This window comes from Schistocerca gregaria, chromosome 1 (assembly GCF_023897955.1).
Source record: "Schistocerca gregaria isolate iqSchGreg1 chromosome 1, iqSchGreg1.2, whole genome shotgun sequence".
Taxonomy (NCBI): domain Eukaryota; kingdom Metazoa; phylum Arthropoda; class Insecta; order Orthoptera; family Acrididae; genus Schistocerca; species Schistocerca gregaria.
In genome coordinates this window covers 461381959-461400685 of record NC_064920.1, presented here as the reverse complement: position 1 = coordinate 461400685, position 18727 = coordinate 461381959, and the positions used below count along the sequence as shown (strand labels likewise).

The window sequence follows — 18727 nt, the reverse complement described above, 5'->3', positions numbered from 1 at the left end:
TGAATAAAAAATAATAGGGAAAGTGCATTCCATTCCATGTAATAAATGGAATGTGAGAACCAAACAGAAAATAAAATGGAGAAATATCCAGGTGAAATGAAGTATTGCACCTCCTGCATATCTCAAATTATTGTGGGCTCAGATCCAATGTGTGAAGGGAATAAAACAATAAAGACAAAAAAAAAAAAAAAAAAAAAAAAAAAAAAAAAAAAAATTACTATGAATTACAAACAAAACAATACCTAAAATAAGGGCAGTCTGCAGTTTAAATCTTTGCACAGCTATGAAATCAAAATCTGCTACCAGGTAACACACTCATTATTACCTCCCTATTCCACCCTATGCCTTATTGGAACTTTGTCAATATGGTTGATGAAGCATGTCCCAATCTTTGTTAGCGGCCCTCCTGAGTTCACACTGTGTGATGGTCCCTGTGACAGTGTATTACAAGTTTCAACTGGCCCCAAGCATTCTCAGATGGATTCAGTAGGTACTGCAGGCCATTTCATTAGCTCGACTGAAAAGAGTTCACAAGATAAGGGTGGTAAGCCTGTGCATTACTGACTTGAAGGATAAACCCTGTTACTGAAATTCCAGCTTTAGAACTAGACAAAAAACTGGAGAACCCTCAAGGAACATCCATAGTGATGAGAGGCGTTGGACATATATACCTGTACATAAATGACACATGCCCAAAACATGACAAACTCATTTCCCTGCTGAGACTGTCTGAGTGCACACCTGAAATGTGTATTATTAACTGGCCACTTCCACACTCATTTACAATGATTATCAGGTACTGGACAAATCCTGCATTTGCCAGAGAAGAAAATCTGATGTCACTGATTTTAGGTTCCATTCCAGGTCGTCCTCACCTCCCATTTCTGTCACATTCTCCTTGTCAAGTCTATGAGCCATAATTTATATGTAGTGATCATCAGTTGATGATGTTAACTATGGGTGACCACTACGGGACAGATATTCAATGTTTTGTGTCTCACAGAAGAGCCTGAATGTTCAAAAGACAGTAGTCTTGGGGTACACCAATTCAGCATTTAACTTCCCGTTCTGACAACACTTCTCACCATAAAGTGACACAATATCTGTAATGTAAGCTTCAAATGACATCTGAGGCATATTGAAAGGCTGAAAAACTTACACAACCCACATTTTCCTCATCACTATGGGAGCCAGTACACGCTACTGATCTGCGCTCAGAATATAGGTCTTCTGTAACTACCATTATTCAGGTGGTCATACATACTGCATTTCTGTGATAAAAATGTGCTTGAAAACGACGCAATGTCAAAATCAGTGAATTGCACACATTAAATAAAGCACTTTAGCATAGTACCTAAAATGGACAATGTTTTCATTTGTAAAGTACTGAGAAAGCCATTTTGTGTTATTATTAAAAAAAATTAATCACCCTCTTCCAAACAATAACTGCACAGTTTACAGTATAACATACTTATTTACAGGTGTAGCATAAACTCACCTTTACACCAAGAGCTTCAGTGTGGCTAACAATCATCTCAAGTTCTCTAATGGCTTGCTTTGCAAGGATAGCAGCTTCGCCTTTCCTTCGGGTAATGCTACGGAAATTCACTGCCAGTTTTTCGATAGAGCATTCTGATTCAATGAATGCAAACAATGAATCAATAGCTTGGTCGGTAAGGCACAGGCTGATCAGTCGAGTCTGCAGCTGAAATCTGGAATACTTCTCATCCTGAACAGAAGAAATTGTAAGTAAAATTTCAAAACATCATGTACCTATTTACCACATAGAAAGCATAATCATATGCTTATGTCTACAAATAAATCAATGGGGAATAAAATGTTCAAATGAGAATGAATGAAGCATTCAAAAGAAACTAGAAACTTACAGTAAATTTAAAGTAATGTATGGTATGTAAATTAGGAGAACTCCAAAATAATGTGTGTGTACCAAGAAATGCTTTCTGAACAGATATGCTAGATGCATTTATTAAAGACTGTAAAGGAAAGCTGAATGTTGTGGGCACAAGGGTTTTTTTGTTTATATGACCATCCATCCAACCCAGGTAGCAATAGCTGTAGGAAACCTAGAAGTATCATGTAGAAATGCCTCTCACAGGCAAGAGTATTAAAATCCTAATGGTAAATTGCCAAAGCATTCACTATTAAGTGCCAGAGTTTGAAGCACTCATGGAAAGCAGTGAAGTCACATAAGACTACACACAGAAAGCTGGTTGAAACCTAAAATTGAAAGCAGTGATATTTTTGGGGAAAATTTATGTGTAGATCAAGAGGACAGACAAATGGGAAATGGAGATGGTGTATTTGTCATATTAGACAAGAAACTCAAATCCATTGAGGTAGAAATTTAAGTTGAGTGTGAGACTGTTCGGGCAAGACTCAGTAGCAGTGATGGGAATAAAATGATTATTGGATCCTTCTATCATACACCAAATTCATCTGCTGACGTAACCAAATACTTAAAAGAGAACATCAGTCCACTTGTATGTAAGTTCCTCATCATACTGTAATTATCAGAGGAGACTTTGATCATCCAACAATTAATTGGGAAACTTAAGTTTTGTTAGTGGTGAGTGTGATAAGAGATCCTGCGAAACTTTACTAAATGCCTTCTCTGAAAACTAACTGGAACATATAGGAACCCTACACATGATGGAAATATGTTGAATCTAATGGCAACAAATAGACCCGATGGCTTTGAGGATGTCCACACCGAAACTGGTTATCAGTGATCATGATGGGGTTGTGGCAGCAATGATTACCAAAGTACAAAGGATAACTGAAACAAGCAGAAAGATATAAATGTTCAGTAGACTAGATATAAACTCAGAAGTGTTGTATCTCAATGAGGAACTTGAAACTTTCAGCACAGGGCAGACGCATGTAGAGGTACTCTGGCTCAAGTTTAAAAGAATAATTGACCATACACTGGGCAGATATGTACCCAGTAGATCAGTTAATAACAAGAGGGAATCACTGGAAGAACATGAAATTGCCATTGCTCATTTGCCTTTAAAACACACACATATTTGAGGTTGGTTTTGTGAATGTCAATTGTTAGCTTCTCTTTATCCTGTGGCAAAAAAAAAAAAGAGAGAGAGAGAGAGAGAGAGAGAGAGAGAGAGAGAGAGAGAGAGAGAGAGAGGGCTCTGAGCACTATGGGACTCAACTGCTGTGGTCATCAGTCCCCTAGAACTTAGAACTACTTAAACCTAACTAACCTAAGGACATCACACACATCCATGCCCGAGGCAGGATTCGAACCTGCGACCGTAGCAGTCACACGGTTCCGGACTGCGTGCCTAGAACCGCGAGACCACCGCGGCCGGCTTACCCTGTGGCAACTAAGTAACAGTTGTCCAGGCACACAGTTATGTTGCTGTGAACACTAGGTCTAATATCCATTCTAAACCTTTCAGATCTTTCATGCTGAGGAAATAAGATATATTTCATCACAAATACCAAAGAAAACATCATGAACTTTTCTCTGTCTAATCCAATAAATTGTGCTGTGGTGCGTTATGTCCATGCACCCTGTTTCCATATCTTTTAGGAATCCTTTAAACTGATGGTTATTTACTCCATGACATCACACAAAATTTACACACTTCATCACAGCTTTCATTGCTTGACAGAGTTACACTGTTTCAGTACACAATGCCTCTTCACAAATAAACACATGACCAGTCAAACCATATGTCCTGAATGCACTTTTCAGTTAATTTCATAAATGAACAAGGATTTGGTGATGTATGGCCACTTATTGTGCATTATCTGCAGCTACAGAACAGATTGTCTCCCACAGCAAATTCATACTGTTCACTAATTCACAAACAGCGTCATTAATATCCAGTGTTGATGGCATAATCAAGAAATCAAAAAACTCTTCTGCTACTTCCAGTTCTTATCAACACCATGCATAAATGGTTGCTTGAATAAAAAACAGTGTCCAATCAGCCACTGTTTCTTTTCAGTGAAAACAGTGGGCCACATCCTGGTATGTCTATTTCCCTCACCATTTGTTAACAACTTTGGGTATTTAAAAAAAATAATAACTCACTGTTTAATAATATAATGGGGAATGTCCATGAGTGTTGAATATGGCGGACTGTGATTAGGAGTTTCATAATTGCAGTGGTTCTGGAAATAATAAAAATAAGTAAACACCACAATGCATTATATTATTGGATAATCTACGTATTAAGCGAAATTATGAGTATAGTGGAACACAAAATAATTTTTTTTTTCTGAAATTCACTTAAGTGGAAAACAAAATAACACATCAAACAATGGAATATCCACTACTGATGCCACCTCCCTGTACACTAACATTCCTCATGCCTATGACCTTAGTGCTATTGAACACTACCTTTCTAGATGTCCTATGGATTCCAAACCAACAACCTCCTTCCTAGACTCCATGACCAACTATATCCTCACCAACAATTACTTCTCCTTTGAAAACATTACCTACAAACAAATCTACGGTACGGCTATGGGCACCCGCATGGCACCATCCTATGCTAACCTATTCATGGGTCATCTGAGGAATCATTCCTAAAAACACGGAATCCTAAACCCCTCACTTGGCTCAGATTCATTTATGACATCTTTGTTATCTGCATTGAAGGTGAGGACACCTTATTCACATTCGTCCAGAACCTCACCAACTTCTCCCCCATTTGCTTCGCCTGGTCCTACTCAACCCAACAAGCCACCTTCCTAGATGTTGACCTTCACCTCAGAGATGTCTATATCAGTACCTCCAACCATATCAAACTTACTAACCACCAGCAATACCTCCACTTTGACAGCTGCCACCTATTCCATACCAAGAAGTCCCTTCCGTACAGCCTAGCCACCTGTGGTCATTGTGTCTGCAGCGATGAGCAGTCCTTCTCAAAATATACTGAGGGTCTCAGTGAAGCCTTCACTGACCGTAATTATCCCCCCATCTTTGTGCAAAAACAAATCTGCCATGCCTTATCTTTCCAGTCTCCCACCACCTCCCAAAGTCCCACAGTCCGGCCACAGAGGAGCATTCCCCTCATAACTCAATGCCACCTGGGACTGGAGCAACTGCATTACATTCTCCATCAGTGATTTGATTACCTCTTGTCGTGCCCTGAAATGAGAAATGTCCTGCCCACTACTGTTCCCACCCCTCCTACTGTGGTATTCCGCCGTTCACAGCACCTACACCACATACTCGTCCATTCTTACACAACCCCTGCTCCCAATCCCTTACCTCATGGCTCATACCCCTGTAATAGACCTAGATGCAAGACCTGTCCCATACATCTCCCTACCACCACCTACTCCAGTCCGGTCACTAACATCACCTATCCCATCAAAGGCAGGGCTACCTGTGAAACCAGTCATGTGATTTACAAGCTAAGCTGCAACCACTGTGCTGCATTCTACGTAGGCATGACAACCAACAAGCTGTCTGTGCACATGAACAGCCACTGACAAACTGTGGGCAAAAAACAAGTGGACCACCTTGTTGCTCAACATGCTGCCAAACAGGATATCCCTCATCCCAATGACTGCTTCACAGCCTGTGCCATTTGGATCCTTCCCACCAACACCAGCTTCTCTGAATTGTGCAGATGGGAACTTTTCCTGCAATATATCCCACATTCCCGTCACCCTCTTGGCCTCAACCTTCGATAGTCACTATCCTCACCCATCCAGTCCCGTCCCTGTTTGCATTCCAGAACTATACAGCCGCCATTTTACTGCCACACCCAGTCTTTTAATTTCTTTTTATTTCTCTCCTTTCCGTTACTTACCCCCCCCTCCCCCCCCTGCGCCTTCTCTCCTACCCTCTGTCTAAACTGCAACACTTCACTGTCCGCCACACAGCCATCATTTCACTGCCACACCCAGTCTTTTAATTTCTTTTTATTTCTTTCCCTTCCATTACTTACCCCCCCCCCCCCCTCCCCCCTGCGCCTTCTCTCCTACCCTCTGTTTAAACTGCAACACTTTACTGTCCGCCACTCCCACTATACTATCCCTCCCCCTCCCCGCCCAAGCCTCCTCTGTACCCCCACCCAGTCGCCACTCTCATCATGCACTGGTGCTGCTGCTCGCAGTGTGGTTTCAGGTCTCTGAGACTGCAGACGTGTGTGCAAGTTGCGTTTGCATTTGCATTTGTGTGTGTGTGTGTGTGTGTGTGTGTGTGTGTGTGTGTGTGTGTGTGTGTACTACTGACAAAGGCCTTAATGGCCGAAAGCTATAATTGTGTGAACCTTTTTGTTGTGCCTATTGCGACTCAGCATCTCTGCTATAAAATAACACATCATATTGAAATGATTTGTCTTAAGACTTTTGCTGGCAATAGGACTTAAAGCCCATTCAGGAATGGACCTACATACAATGTTTCAATGAAAATTTTGATATTTTAATATTCTGAAGAAAGACGTGTGTCAAATATGCGATAAATCTAAAATCATTCTTTTGCAGCTAGATTTTGATGCCCTGTTATATGCATAGTCCTAAGACAGAGATGTCGCTTTCATAATTTTTTTTGTATTCACACCTAATATTTATAGTTTGTCTTTATAGAATATTCAGCAATTCCTGATTTCATCTTGCTGGTGGTCAGGGCACTGTTTATATTAAGTGCATCTTTCTTCAGCCATGTGAATGGTTTGTCCAAATATACTTTACATTACAAGACTGAAAATTGTCAAAAAGCAATCGTAAAACAAGGTATCAATACACAAAAATTTTGGAAAGTACCTACCCCTTCTGGAACTGTATACAAAGAGGTCATAAAATTCTGGCTACGAAAGAAACTGACATGGACAATGTTTTCAACTTAAACTATGGAATCAAGCAGCGAAGCTGTTCCAAACACAGTAGAGGCAGAACACTGAACAGGATTTACGCTATGGTAGAAGTAACCTGATTTTCAAGTAAATTTAAAATTGATAACCAGACTGGAAAGGGAGGACAAATGGAAACAGTGAAAAATTATCATGAGCTGCATCTGCAAAAGGCACAGGCACCAAGTGTGAATCTCAGAATTCAAAGAATGAAGCTTCTCTGGAAATAATGTCTTCTACAAATCAAAACTTAGCCTACTACTGCAAGCAAATTACATGGTTTAACCTTGGAATTAATAATATTGGGAGCAGGAAGACAAGACTCTTTAATGGAATGAAACGGGTAAGTTGAAACTGGGAACATGCATAATTTGATGCTGTTGTGCAAACCTGAATAATGGAATGAAGGATATTATAACATATTCTGATAATTGTTGTAGACAAAACAGAAATTATGAAACAGCTATGGCAGTATGTTATCTAGTTAGCAAAATCCAAATTATTTCATACAAATGACATGCTCTTGTAAATTCCTTGGCTTTCACTGTCACTGAGAAAAATGGTACAAAAATGACATTCAAGTTACGGAACAATGTATGAAAATGGTGCCATAAGTGATTTGAGGTGCAGAGAATGCTGATAATTGACTTTGTGTCACTTACCCGGTGGTTTAAAGAGCTTCCCATTTACAAAAAGCAGGCTACCAATAGACAACAAGTAAAATGGTTACACATTAAGAGGCTGTCCATAGAATGTAACTCTGCTAGATGGAAGATTAGTTGCATTCTGATCTCAAATGTGCCAGAACCTACAATAATGTATCCAAAATTGTTTCTTATAAATCCTCTGGGTATCATGTATTCTACCTGAATCCAATGTAAGAAGATGAATCTGAATGAACAGTTGCTCCAGCACTGGTAACAAAGTTGGTTGCATTATTGTTTGGCTATGACGTCAATTTAAAGTACTTGCCCAAAAAATTGTAAAGAAAATGTATAATGTAGTCCAGTTTCCCTCAATATCACAGAAAAAAAACCACGCACAAGTGCATTTTTCTTCAATGTTAGGATATAAACAGGCCCACTTATTTTACTAAAGCATCCAAATATTCAATGCTGAGTAGAATCATGTATGTCTACGCTTTCATCAAATGTGAGCAAATAAGCAATGAAGCTCTGATGCATTTCCTCCTGAGGTGCCATTATAAATCTGCAGCCTTGTCCAGGGTTCAACAACACAGTGTTTGCTTTGGAAGACAAACTCCTGCAAATTGCCTGCAGCTTCCTTGGAATTAAACATTCTGCAACTATTACTGTACTTGATTGCACAAGAGCCCCCACAGAAAATGAATTGACACTCATCACTATATTGTGAGCGACTTTGTAGGCTGCTGGTACTGGTGCATCACTGCCACTTTCTTTCCCATCATTCACTTTCAAAGTTTAAATGCACTACAGTACATTAAAATACTGCTGCAAGCTTCTACAAGCTGTTGTTGTAGATTTCTTTCTTCTCTCCCCTCCTTCTTCCTCTTTTTTCTTTGAGTTTCAGAGTATGTTGCTTATAAGCACAGTTATCAGATCGGGGGGGGGGGGGGGGGGGGGTCACATTGAAACAGGGTATTTTTACACGCAGTAACACAGGCAATGCTTGCACATTACTTTCAGTATTCTACCCACAAATCTCCACCATTCTACCCTTTTTAATCATAGTTTTTGTCTATTTGCTCCCTCATTCAGATTTAGCCCCTAAACAGAACACCAATGTTACATAATGTGGAGACGAATATGAAGTATTAGTTCTTTATGTACATTTTTTGTTATTTTTCTTTTTTTTCTAAGCTATGTAAAAGCTATCAAGAAGGAAAATTAATCTGGGATGAAGAACTGAATTGTTTGATTTAGATACTGACAAACACATGACACCTACCTTGGCTTCACTCAAGATACTGCTAACATCTGCATGCTTTTCTTCTTCAATTCCACAATGTAAAAGAATTGCTTTCAGAAGTAGTGTATGACTGAGACGAAATGAGCAATTCTTATCCCGTAAATTGGGGAACTCTGTCACCACCTCCCATACAATTGCAAGCAATTCAGCCTCGGCTGTGTTGGTACCTGAAAAAATGTTATGTTAGTGCACACACAGGCTACCAGTAAACTGGCAGGATGAATGATTACACACAAACAGTCTGGCCCTGGAGGTGACCAACATCCAATTGCTGAGATACTCCACAGTATTTACTCATGAGGTCTAAGTGCCTGTTATACCAAATGGGAAATTTTTACATCTCTTAACTCAACAAGTGTGCCTAAGCTTTGGAACTGTTAGAAATCTTTCAAGGTTGATAAATATGCAAAACTTCACGTGTCAAGTCATATTAATATGCACAGCATACAGCAATGTTTTGGAAAATTGACCCAGTTTGCCACATCAACTAATACTGATGTTTCTAGTTATTATGATCTATGACTCGCATAATGAAGTTAAATGGGACTTAATGGAAATTATATGGAATTATAAATATATTACAGGAGAATTATAACATTTCATGAGTGATAACCGAGCAAATAGCAAGCAGGCCAAGAGATGTGAGCAAAATATTCTACAATTTACTCTCTTTAATAAAGAGACAGATGAAGTGCCCAGTACTTTTATCCATAAGGCACAACTGTTAGTACAGTAAACACCAACACATAAACACAGATAACAATACTTCTAGATTTTAGACGCCCATGTTCCATTTTCTGATAGGATAAAGGAAAGTAATTTAGACAACTTCGGGAGTTCATTTCTTACACAAACAACAGAAATGCTCCTATCAACTTGTCGGGAAATAGATGGCGAGTCTAGAATAGAACATTTATTATCAACGGCACATCCTCAAAATACAAGACAGAGTTTTCTGTAGATATTACACTTGTCTCTGATAAAACGTGCTGAATCACTGATGTCGAACTGTTGCTGATGTGACAGTTCAACTATCTCGTAGTATTTGCTGTAGCTCACAGATAAGAGTTACAATCGTTAATGATGCTGTGTCCCTCAAATATGTACTGTTCATCAAACGTAGATGGTGCTAATCAGCTAAAATGGTGGTTTCGTTTTGCAGAATTACTTATAAACAAAGCATAGACCCTTGTTGTGTAGATGGTGATAATCAGCTCAGAATGGTGGTTTCTTTTTGCAGAATTACTTATAAACAAAGCATAGTCCCTTGTAAATTAGCTTAGAAGGCCACTTGCCTGTATTTAATTTCAAAGTAATGACCAATGTCTGGTAGACCCCTTCTTTCAATTCCAGTTCACAAACCCAATGTGTCCATCCTCCACGTCAACTCTTCCATCGCCAAAGACTGTCCAATAATGACAAAGATTCCAAAGTTCAGCACTCCAAAGCCAACTCACAATAAAAAGCAGTGTGAGCAGTTTCCATCCATGGAAAGTACCAGTTATGGACACAAGTTATCTTCTAAAGTGGGCACCAAATACTTCTATTCATCAAATGTATGTAGAGGAAGGGATTGAGAATGTAGCAGCAACTGTGCGTTAACTATCATTCACCAACATTTCTTTCTCATATTTGTAGCAATGAAATTTAACATTATGTTATGTGCCTCTATAGAAAGTTTCTCAACATCTGTGTATGTGTTATATTAAGGTATTAAACTTCTATTTATACCAAAACCATCATACATGCCTTGCATATTCACTGGAAACCAACCTGGGTTTGGTGTAACAATATCCACTGCACATTCGTATAGCTCTCTAGGATGAAAGCCAAAAACTTTCTTCTCTCGATATACTCTGTCAATAGCATATCGCTTGAGGGTTGATATTCCATTCCATGCAACATAACGAGCAAACGGAACTCTGAGATTGTGAGGCAAAGACACAACACCTCCTGAATGTGTCATAAGCTGTACACCTGTGTCTGCTGGAAGCAAAGAGTTATCACGTGGCATTAGAAGAGGAGTTGGTACACAGACAGCTCCATGGCGACGAAATACACGAGTCACTGTCTCCTTGGCAAACTCTTGGAGTGCAGGAGATGGCTTCGGTAAATTCATGTCATAAGTGAGGTCTTCAGCTGGTGTCACTTCCTAAAGATAGAAAGAAATAATTTATATAGTTGTGTAATGCTAACTGAAAAGTCAACACATTTTATATAGTCTCTAATTTTAGACTGGCAATTTGGCTATTTTTGTAGAATGTGCAAATCCCTTTGTACCCCCATGCCAATAATGAAAGGGATCACTGAGAGACACTGGAGGGTGGAGGAGGGGAGGGCGCGGCTGGGGGGGGGAATGGGGGTTGTAATGTGGCAATTCATAATGGCAAGAAAATGTATTGTACACACACACACACACACACACACACACACACACACACACACACAAGCGAGCGTGCAAGTAAAACCCAAAATCAAATCTCATATATAAAACAGCTTCAATCGTCAGATTACTTTACAAATGTGTTGTTACGTTAGATATTTGACTTAAAGCATGCAAGTGAAAATAGCTTAGTAAAGGTTTAACATTATGCTTAAAATTTGTTAGAAGTTGCTAAATGCTCTTATTATCAAATACTGATTGAACAGAGTCTGCGTAATTTGTGGACCATTTTAAGCAAACACAGTTTTAAGTGCATCTCGATGTTTATGATGTCATGTCTCCTGAACCGTCTCTTGTACAATGATATAATTTTGAAGGCACGTTAAATGGTATATGTGGATACTGTCTGCAAACTGTGCTACAAATTTAGCTAGTAATAAAGAAGTCATAAATTAAAACATCATATCTGGTGCTCCTGTTTTATTCTAAAGAGCGAAAAAGTAGTAAGTGAAACTTTGTCCTCTCATGATTTTTGGGGGGATGTCAAAAAGAAAAAGTTTTGAAAACGTTCAAAATTATGTGTATAGTTTGTTGGGAATCACTAAATGCTCTCATTCTCAACAAATACTGAATGAATGAAGTCTGAGTATTTGCTTACCATCAGTTAACACTGCATCAAGACAAAAATACAGTTTGTAATTCTAATACTCATTTTATTGTGTTAAACTTTTAACATAAGATTATACCTCTTACTGGGTGGATTATGGCATTATTTTTTTTAATTCAGTCAATAATTACATGATCTATTCAAAATTAAATTTGTGTTTCATATCTGTGAGTCATGATGCTGTTGATTTCTTTTCCCAGAAACAAAGGAATATTAGTATCATTATACTGTTCTTGGTCATACAGAAGTGGTGTATAAAGATGATTAACTTTCGCTTTGCCATTACTTCTGCTATTTTCTATATATTTTCATAGATCTCCATGTTGATTCTCATTTTTCAACCACACAGATTGTACTGCATCCACTATTTTTCTAAAAATCTGTCTACTCTGTCCAACTTATAGTTCATCATTAAGCATTCACGTGGATACAAACATTCCGGTGGTGCACACTGAGGTACAGTGTTTCTAGTTTTCTGTTTTTAGACATGCATTTCTTGTTGCAGATAAATATATAGCACACCCCTGAAAAAGCTGTGTCCAGTATTTGGAAGAACGAACACGTCACACCCAGATACAAGAAGGGTAGCAGAAGGGATCCACAAATCCACCAAATGATATCCTTGATATCGTTTCATTGTAGAATACTAGAATGTATTCTGGGCTCAAGTCTAATGAGATATCTCAAACAGAACGAGCATGGATTTCGAAAACACTGATCATGTGAAACCAAAAACACACTTTTCCCACACGGTATCCTGATCCAGCTAGGTAAATACAGGATATACATAAAGTCTGGGAATACTTTCATTTATTTATTTCATAAGAACCAAGCATTGTACAGATACCATAAACATGTCATTTTGAAGAGAAACCCAGGAAGTTTTTTGTTTCACGTATACTGCCAACAGCTTAGTTTGGTAATTTGCCGACAGTCAGCGCTAGTCGTAAACATGGCGAGCTCAGGTGCGGAGTGAACTTTCTGCATTGGAGTTCGACAAAAACAAATGTGCTACAGCTGTTCAATGGATGTTTAGAACCAAGTATGGTAAGAAACAACCAGCAAGGAAAGCTATTTACCACTGGCAGAACAAATTCGTTACAACAGGTTACTTGTGCCCGGCAAAGAGAAGCGGACATCCCAGTGCGAGTTAAGCGAATAATGTGGTAAGAATTCAATTACCGTATTGACATGGTTCGCATATCGAATTTTTGTATTAAAAAAACTGCGAATAATGTGGTAAGAATTCAATTACCGTATTGACATAGTTCGCATATCGAATTTTTGTACTAAAAAAAAAAAAAAACTTTCAGAGTTTCTCTTCAAAATGCAATACATATGACATCCGTACAATGTTGGTTCTTGTGCAATAAAGAATTGAAAGTGTTCCCGGACTTTTAAGTACACCCTGTACAGTATTTCCTGACTTCTGTGAAGCATTTGGTTCACACATCTGCCTATTAATCACAGTATGATCACATGGGCTATCAAACGAAATTTGTGACTGGATTAAAGAATTCTTGGTATGAAGGATGGAGCAGGTTATCTTGGATGGAGAATGAACTGACATACGTAGAAGTACCGTGGTTGTTCATGTTAATGATCCAGCAGACAATGTATGGAGGTGCCTCAAATAAAACTGGAATATTTCTTTTATCCATCTTTTTGTAAGCAGAGAATGTTACAATCTCTGCTCATTTCTGTTTTCATTCCCAGTGAGTGTACTCCACAACAAGAAAGCAGTCAAACCATTCCTTTACTCAGAATGATAATGTCAAGGCAAGAGGTAGCATCATTCTGTTGCATAATACATTATACGAGGTGCTATCCAAAATTTTCAGGACTGGTGCTGCCTGTGAAATGTTCTCTGGAAGTCCTGTTCTTTGAGGGTGTTTATCACTGCCATCGATGCTTCTTGAATCCTCTCTAGAGTGTTGAACCGATGGCCTTTCAACTTGAGTTTCAGTTTTGGGAATAGTGCGAAGTCACAAGGTGCCAAATCTGGTGAGGATGGTGGGCGAGGTACAACCACAACGTCGTTTTTTGTCAAAAAGGTCCTGGTGTGCAAGGATGTGTGACAGGGTGGGTAGTCATGATGCAGCAGCCAGTTCTCTCGAGGCCAAAGCTCGGGCCGTTGTCGTTGCACGTTTTCATGGAGCCGTCGCACAATGTCACAGAAGTACATGGCATTCACTGTTCGGTTGGGTGGGATGAATTCTTTGTACAAAATTCCCTTGTTATCAAAGAAAACGATGATCATGCTCTTCACCTGTCTCCCTTTTTTGGGACTTGGAGAGCCCGGTCTCTTCCGCTGGGAAGATCGTTGCTTTGTCTCTGGGTCATAACTGTAAATCTAGCTCGTCGCCGGTGATAACCCATGACAAGAAGGTTGGATCATCAGATGCGGTCTGACGAAGGTCCATGCACACTTCAACACGCTCTGCCTTCTGATCGGCAATCAAGATACTTGCCACAAATTTTTTGGTGACACAATGCATGCCCAATTCATCAGTCAACATTTGTTGATATGTCCCATAACCAATACTCAATTCATCCACAAGGTCTTGAATTGTTCCATGTCGATCCGCACGATCAAACAGTTGAAGTTTGGCAACAATGTCTGATGTCGTGCGGCTAACGGGCCTTCCAGTGTGAGCAACATCTTCGTCTGTACAGCCGGCCCTGAAAGCATGCCACTGAAACACAAGCATACGGCTCATGCTCTGTCCCCCAAACACTTGTTGAATCACTGAAAGGGTTTCCGTAGTACTTTTCCAAAAATGCGCACAGAATTTGATACACACACACACACACTGTTCTGTTCACAAATCCATCATAAAATCGCCACACACCAAACACAAGAGTATTACGGAATCGCTGTGGACATGCAACACATCCTCCCAGCTGAATGCCACTCCACACACTGACTCATCAGATATGCAGCTCTCGCCACCTAGCGGTGCAAAAACTACTACTGCTACTTTCCAGATGGCAGCACCAGTCCTGAAAATTTTGGGTTCCACCCTGTGTTCAAGTTTTTCACAACAGAGGGCTTAAAATTTTGAAAATTCTTGCAGCACAGATTGTGGACAACACCCTGAAAAACACAGGAGTACGCATGGCACACATAGTTTATACAACGAAGAATTGCAACTGAGGTTGGCATAAGCTATGGTAGTGCGCAGGCCATCATTACTGACAACCTGGGATTTTGGAAAGTATCTGCAAGGTGGGTGCCTTACTGCAGAGCACAAATTTCATCATCTTGAGGTAAGCAAATGGCTACTGATATGCTACCGAACTGAAGAGGAACACTTTTTGGACCACATTGTGGCCTGTCATGCATAGATGCACCATTTCACGCCAGAATAGAAAAACAACAGCATGGAATGGCACAAAAAGTGCGAATCTGCACCTGTGAAAGCCTAAAAGGTTCCAACAGCTTTTTTGATTTTAAAGTTGTTCTCATCAGTTTTATGTACGAATGTTGTACCGTGAATGCTGCATACTACTGCAAACATTTGGACTGAATAAAATGTTTACATCTTTAGAAAAAAAGCCCTTCTCCAATCTGGGATGTGACTATGCTTCGTGACAATGTCTGACCCCATACAGCTGCCAGGACTCAACAAAAAAATTCGGGAATTGTTCTGGACCACACCACAACATCTTCCCTACAGTTCAGTTCAGACTTATCGCCCTGCCATTTTCATGAATTTGAACCACTAAGGGAAGCAGTCGGAGTACAAAGACTTGACAATGATCGCACTGTTGAAGCATTCGTGTGCAACTGGCTGCTGTCACAGTCATGTTCATTTTACGAAAACAAGATCGAGAAACTGCCCGTGTGTTTCCCATTCAGATGACTACATAGAAAAATAAGTTTGTGTGTATAAATTGTTCTGAACCTTAAATAAAGTTATGAAAAAAATTACTGTTTGTATCTGATTCATCCTCAAACTTTTCAGACATAATGTGGTTATTTATAATGAAGTGCTGACTAAAGAAAAAAAACTGCACAAATATTCAGTGGGGCCTTGATATGGTATCAAAGTGGTGCAAAGATTGGCAACTTACAACTGTGGGCCCACAAAATTACAGACCAATGGTCCCTAAAATCTGTTTGCTGTAGAACTCTTGAACACATTCTCAGTTTGAATATAATAAATTTTCCCTGAAACTGAGAAGCTTATATCCACAAATCAGCATGATTTTAGATTTAGAGAGCATCACTCATGCTAAATTCAGCTTGCCCTTTTTCCACGATATACTGTGCATTTTGGATGAAGGCCAACAGGCAGATTCCATACTTCTGTATTTCTGGAAAGCAGTTGACACAGCACCCCACAGAAGACTGTTAATCAGAAGACTGTTAATGAAGGTACGAGCATACGGAACAAATTCCCAGACATGTGAGTGGCCCGAAGTCTTCTTAAATAATAGAATTCTGAGTGTTGTCCTTGACAGCGAGTGTTTATCAAAGATAAGGGTATTGCCACAGAAAAGTGTGATAGGACCATTATTATCTTATATACATATAAATGATCTGGCAGACAGGGTGAGTAGCAACCTGCAGTTGTTTGCTGAAAATGCTGTGTTGTAAGGGAAAGTGTCGAAGCTGAATGAGTGTAGGAGGATACGAGATGACTTAGATAAAATTTCCAGTTGGTTTGGTGAATGGCAGCCAACTCTGAATATAGAAAAATGTTTAAGTTAATGCAGATGAATAGTAAAAACAACCCTGTAATGTTCGGATATGGCATTAGTAGTGCGCTGCTTGACACAGTCATGGTGTTTATATATCTGGCCGTAATGATGCAAAGTGATATGAAATGGAAAGAAAAGGTGAGGATTATGATAAGTAACGTGAATGTAAAACTTCGGTTTATTGGGAGAATTTTGAGAAAGTGTCATTCATCTGTTGAGGAGACAGGACATTAGTGCAACCTAATCTTAAGTACTGCTCGAGTGTTTGGAACCTGTACCACATTGAATTGAAGGACGACATCAAAGCAATAACAGGTGGGCAGCATTTGAAGCTGACTGCCGAATGATTCTATTGCTACCAACATACATTTTGTGTAAGGACCACGAAGATAAGATGCGACAAATTAGGGCTCATACAGAGGCATATAGGCAGTCGTTTTTCCCTTGCTCTATTTTCAGGAAATTACTACTACTACTACTACTACTACTACTACTACTACTACTAGTAGTAGTAGTAGTAGAGGGTACATTCTGCCACACACCATAGTTGGCTTGCAGAGTATAGATGTATAACATTCAAAATTTTTGACAATATAATGCAATTGGATAGATAAAAAATCTACTCAACAAGTAGCAGCAGGAGAACACTGTAACATGCAATTAGCTGTTTGGAACATGTGTATTCTCAAATTTACGATCTCATCCTTTTTTCGATCTTATTTGAAATGTCAAACTCAGACCTTATAGTAGTACACTATACTCTCGCTAATTCGGTCATTCCTGGCACATATGGGTGTCAGATTAGCAGAAGTGCCACATTACTGAGTATCCGAAATTTATTCATTTATTTTGAATACATAGTAGATACAGTGTACTGTACTTTATTAAACCGAAGGATACAACATAGAGGATATACATTATTAAATCCAAAACTACATTAATTTCCAAAGAAAATTTAGTCCTTGAGTGTATACTGTACATAATTACACAGTCGTATCACTCACTATGAAACGTGTCTCTAATTTTTAATTGTCACAATGAAGATAAGCAACCCTGGCACTATTTATCACGCAACCGCTTTGAAAGCATTACATTGATACTGCATGTATGTGATTGTTGCATAATGTACTCCAGGAAGACCTTGGCAGCTTCAGCACCAGCAGTGTGAGAAATCTTCATGCTCTCTCCTCCTGTGTCCTCTTCATCATCACTTTCATCATTACTTTCTTGCATGCTTTTGATTATTTCTTCATCTGTTAAAGTTTGGTCCGTATCACAGTTTTCCTCATTCAGCCACTTAGTAACAACTTCATCATCAATCTCTTCTCCTCCCTGGAGGCTATGGAACATGTCAGTGTACAAAGCAATTGATAATTCCGAATTGACTGGCTCATTGCTGTCACTCACTACTGGATCCAACTTGGCATCAATGGATGGCCACAATTTTCTCCAGTTCTTCATTATGGTAGAGCTCTCCACTTTATTCCATGCTGCGATTGCTTTGAAAACAACAACAAGTATGTTAATTGCTTTCCACGCCTTCAGCATAATCTCAATAGTTGTTTAACTTTCGTTCAGGAAGGAGACGAGATGTGAATGTCGATATTGATGTTTAATTGATTCCAAGATTCCCTGGTTCATCAGGACTGTCACATTGGGTGGGAGAAACAGTGCTTGTATATCATCGGACTTTAGAGAAACATCTGAAGGAGGACTGGGAGCACTGTCAATTATAAGGATAGCTTTCAGTGGAAGCTTTTTCTACTTTAACTCTTTTCTCACTGCTGGTACAAACGTTTCATCGAAACACCAAGAGAATATTTGTCTGTCCATCCACACTTTCTTCTGAGCACAATACTGCACTGGTAGAGCATTTATGTCTGTGTTGAAAACAACGTAGATGTTGGGATTTTCCAATCACCATAAGCGGTAGTTTATGACTCCCATTTGCAGTAAAACGTGCCATTAATGTTACACGCTGTTTCTGTTGCTTGTAACCATGAGCTTCCTTCTTGCACTGGGCAGCAAATGTTTTTGATGGAAGCATCTTATAAAAAAGTCCTGTTTCATCAGCATTATACAAGGCATCAGCAGTTAAATCTTCTTCCTCTATTATCTTCCATATCTTGCTTACAAACTCATGAGCATCCTTATCATTAGCTGAGC

General features: G+C 39.3%; 1 protein-coding gene across 1 annotated transcript in view; it reads right to left on the bottom strand.

Moving 5' to 3' along the window:
• LOC126352433 (eIF-2-alpha kinase GCN2) overlaps positions 1 to 18727 on the bottom strand; it is a 284800-nt gene that overhangs the window by 43360 nt on the left and 222713 nt on the right. The window contains exons 20-22 of the mRNA XM_050002687.1: positions 10578 to 10956; positions 8784 to 8971; positions 1499 to 1729 (exon numbers count right to left, since the gene is read on the bottom strand). Of these exons, the coding sequence (XP_049858644.1) occupies positions 1499 to 1729; positions 8784 to 8971; positions 10578 to 10956 (798 nt within the window). The remainder of the gene's footprint in view (positions 1 to 1498; positions 1730 to 8783; positions 8972 to 10577; positions 10957 to 18727) is intronic.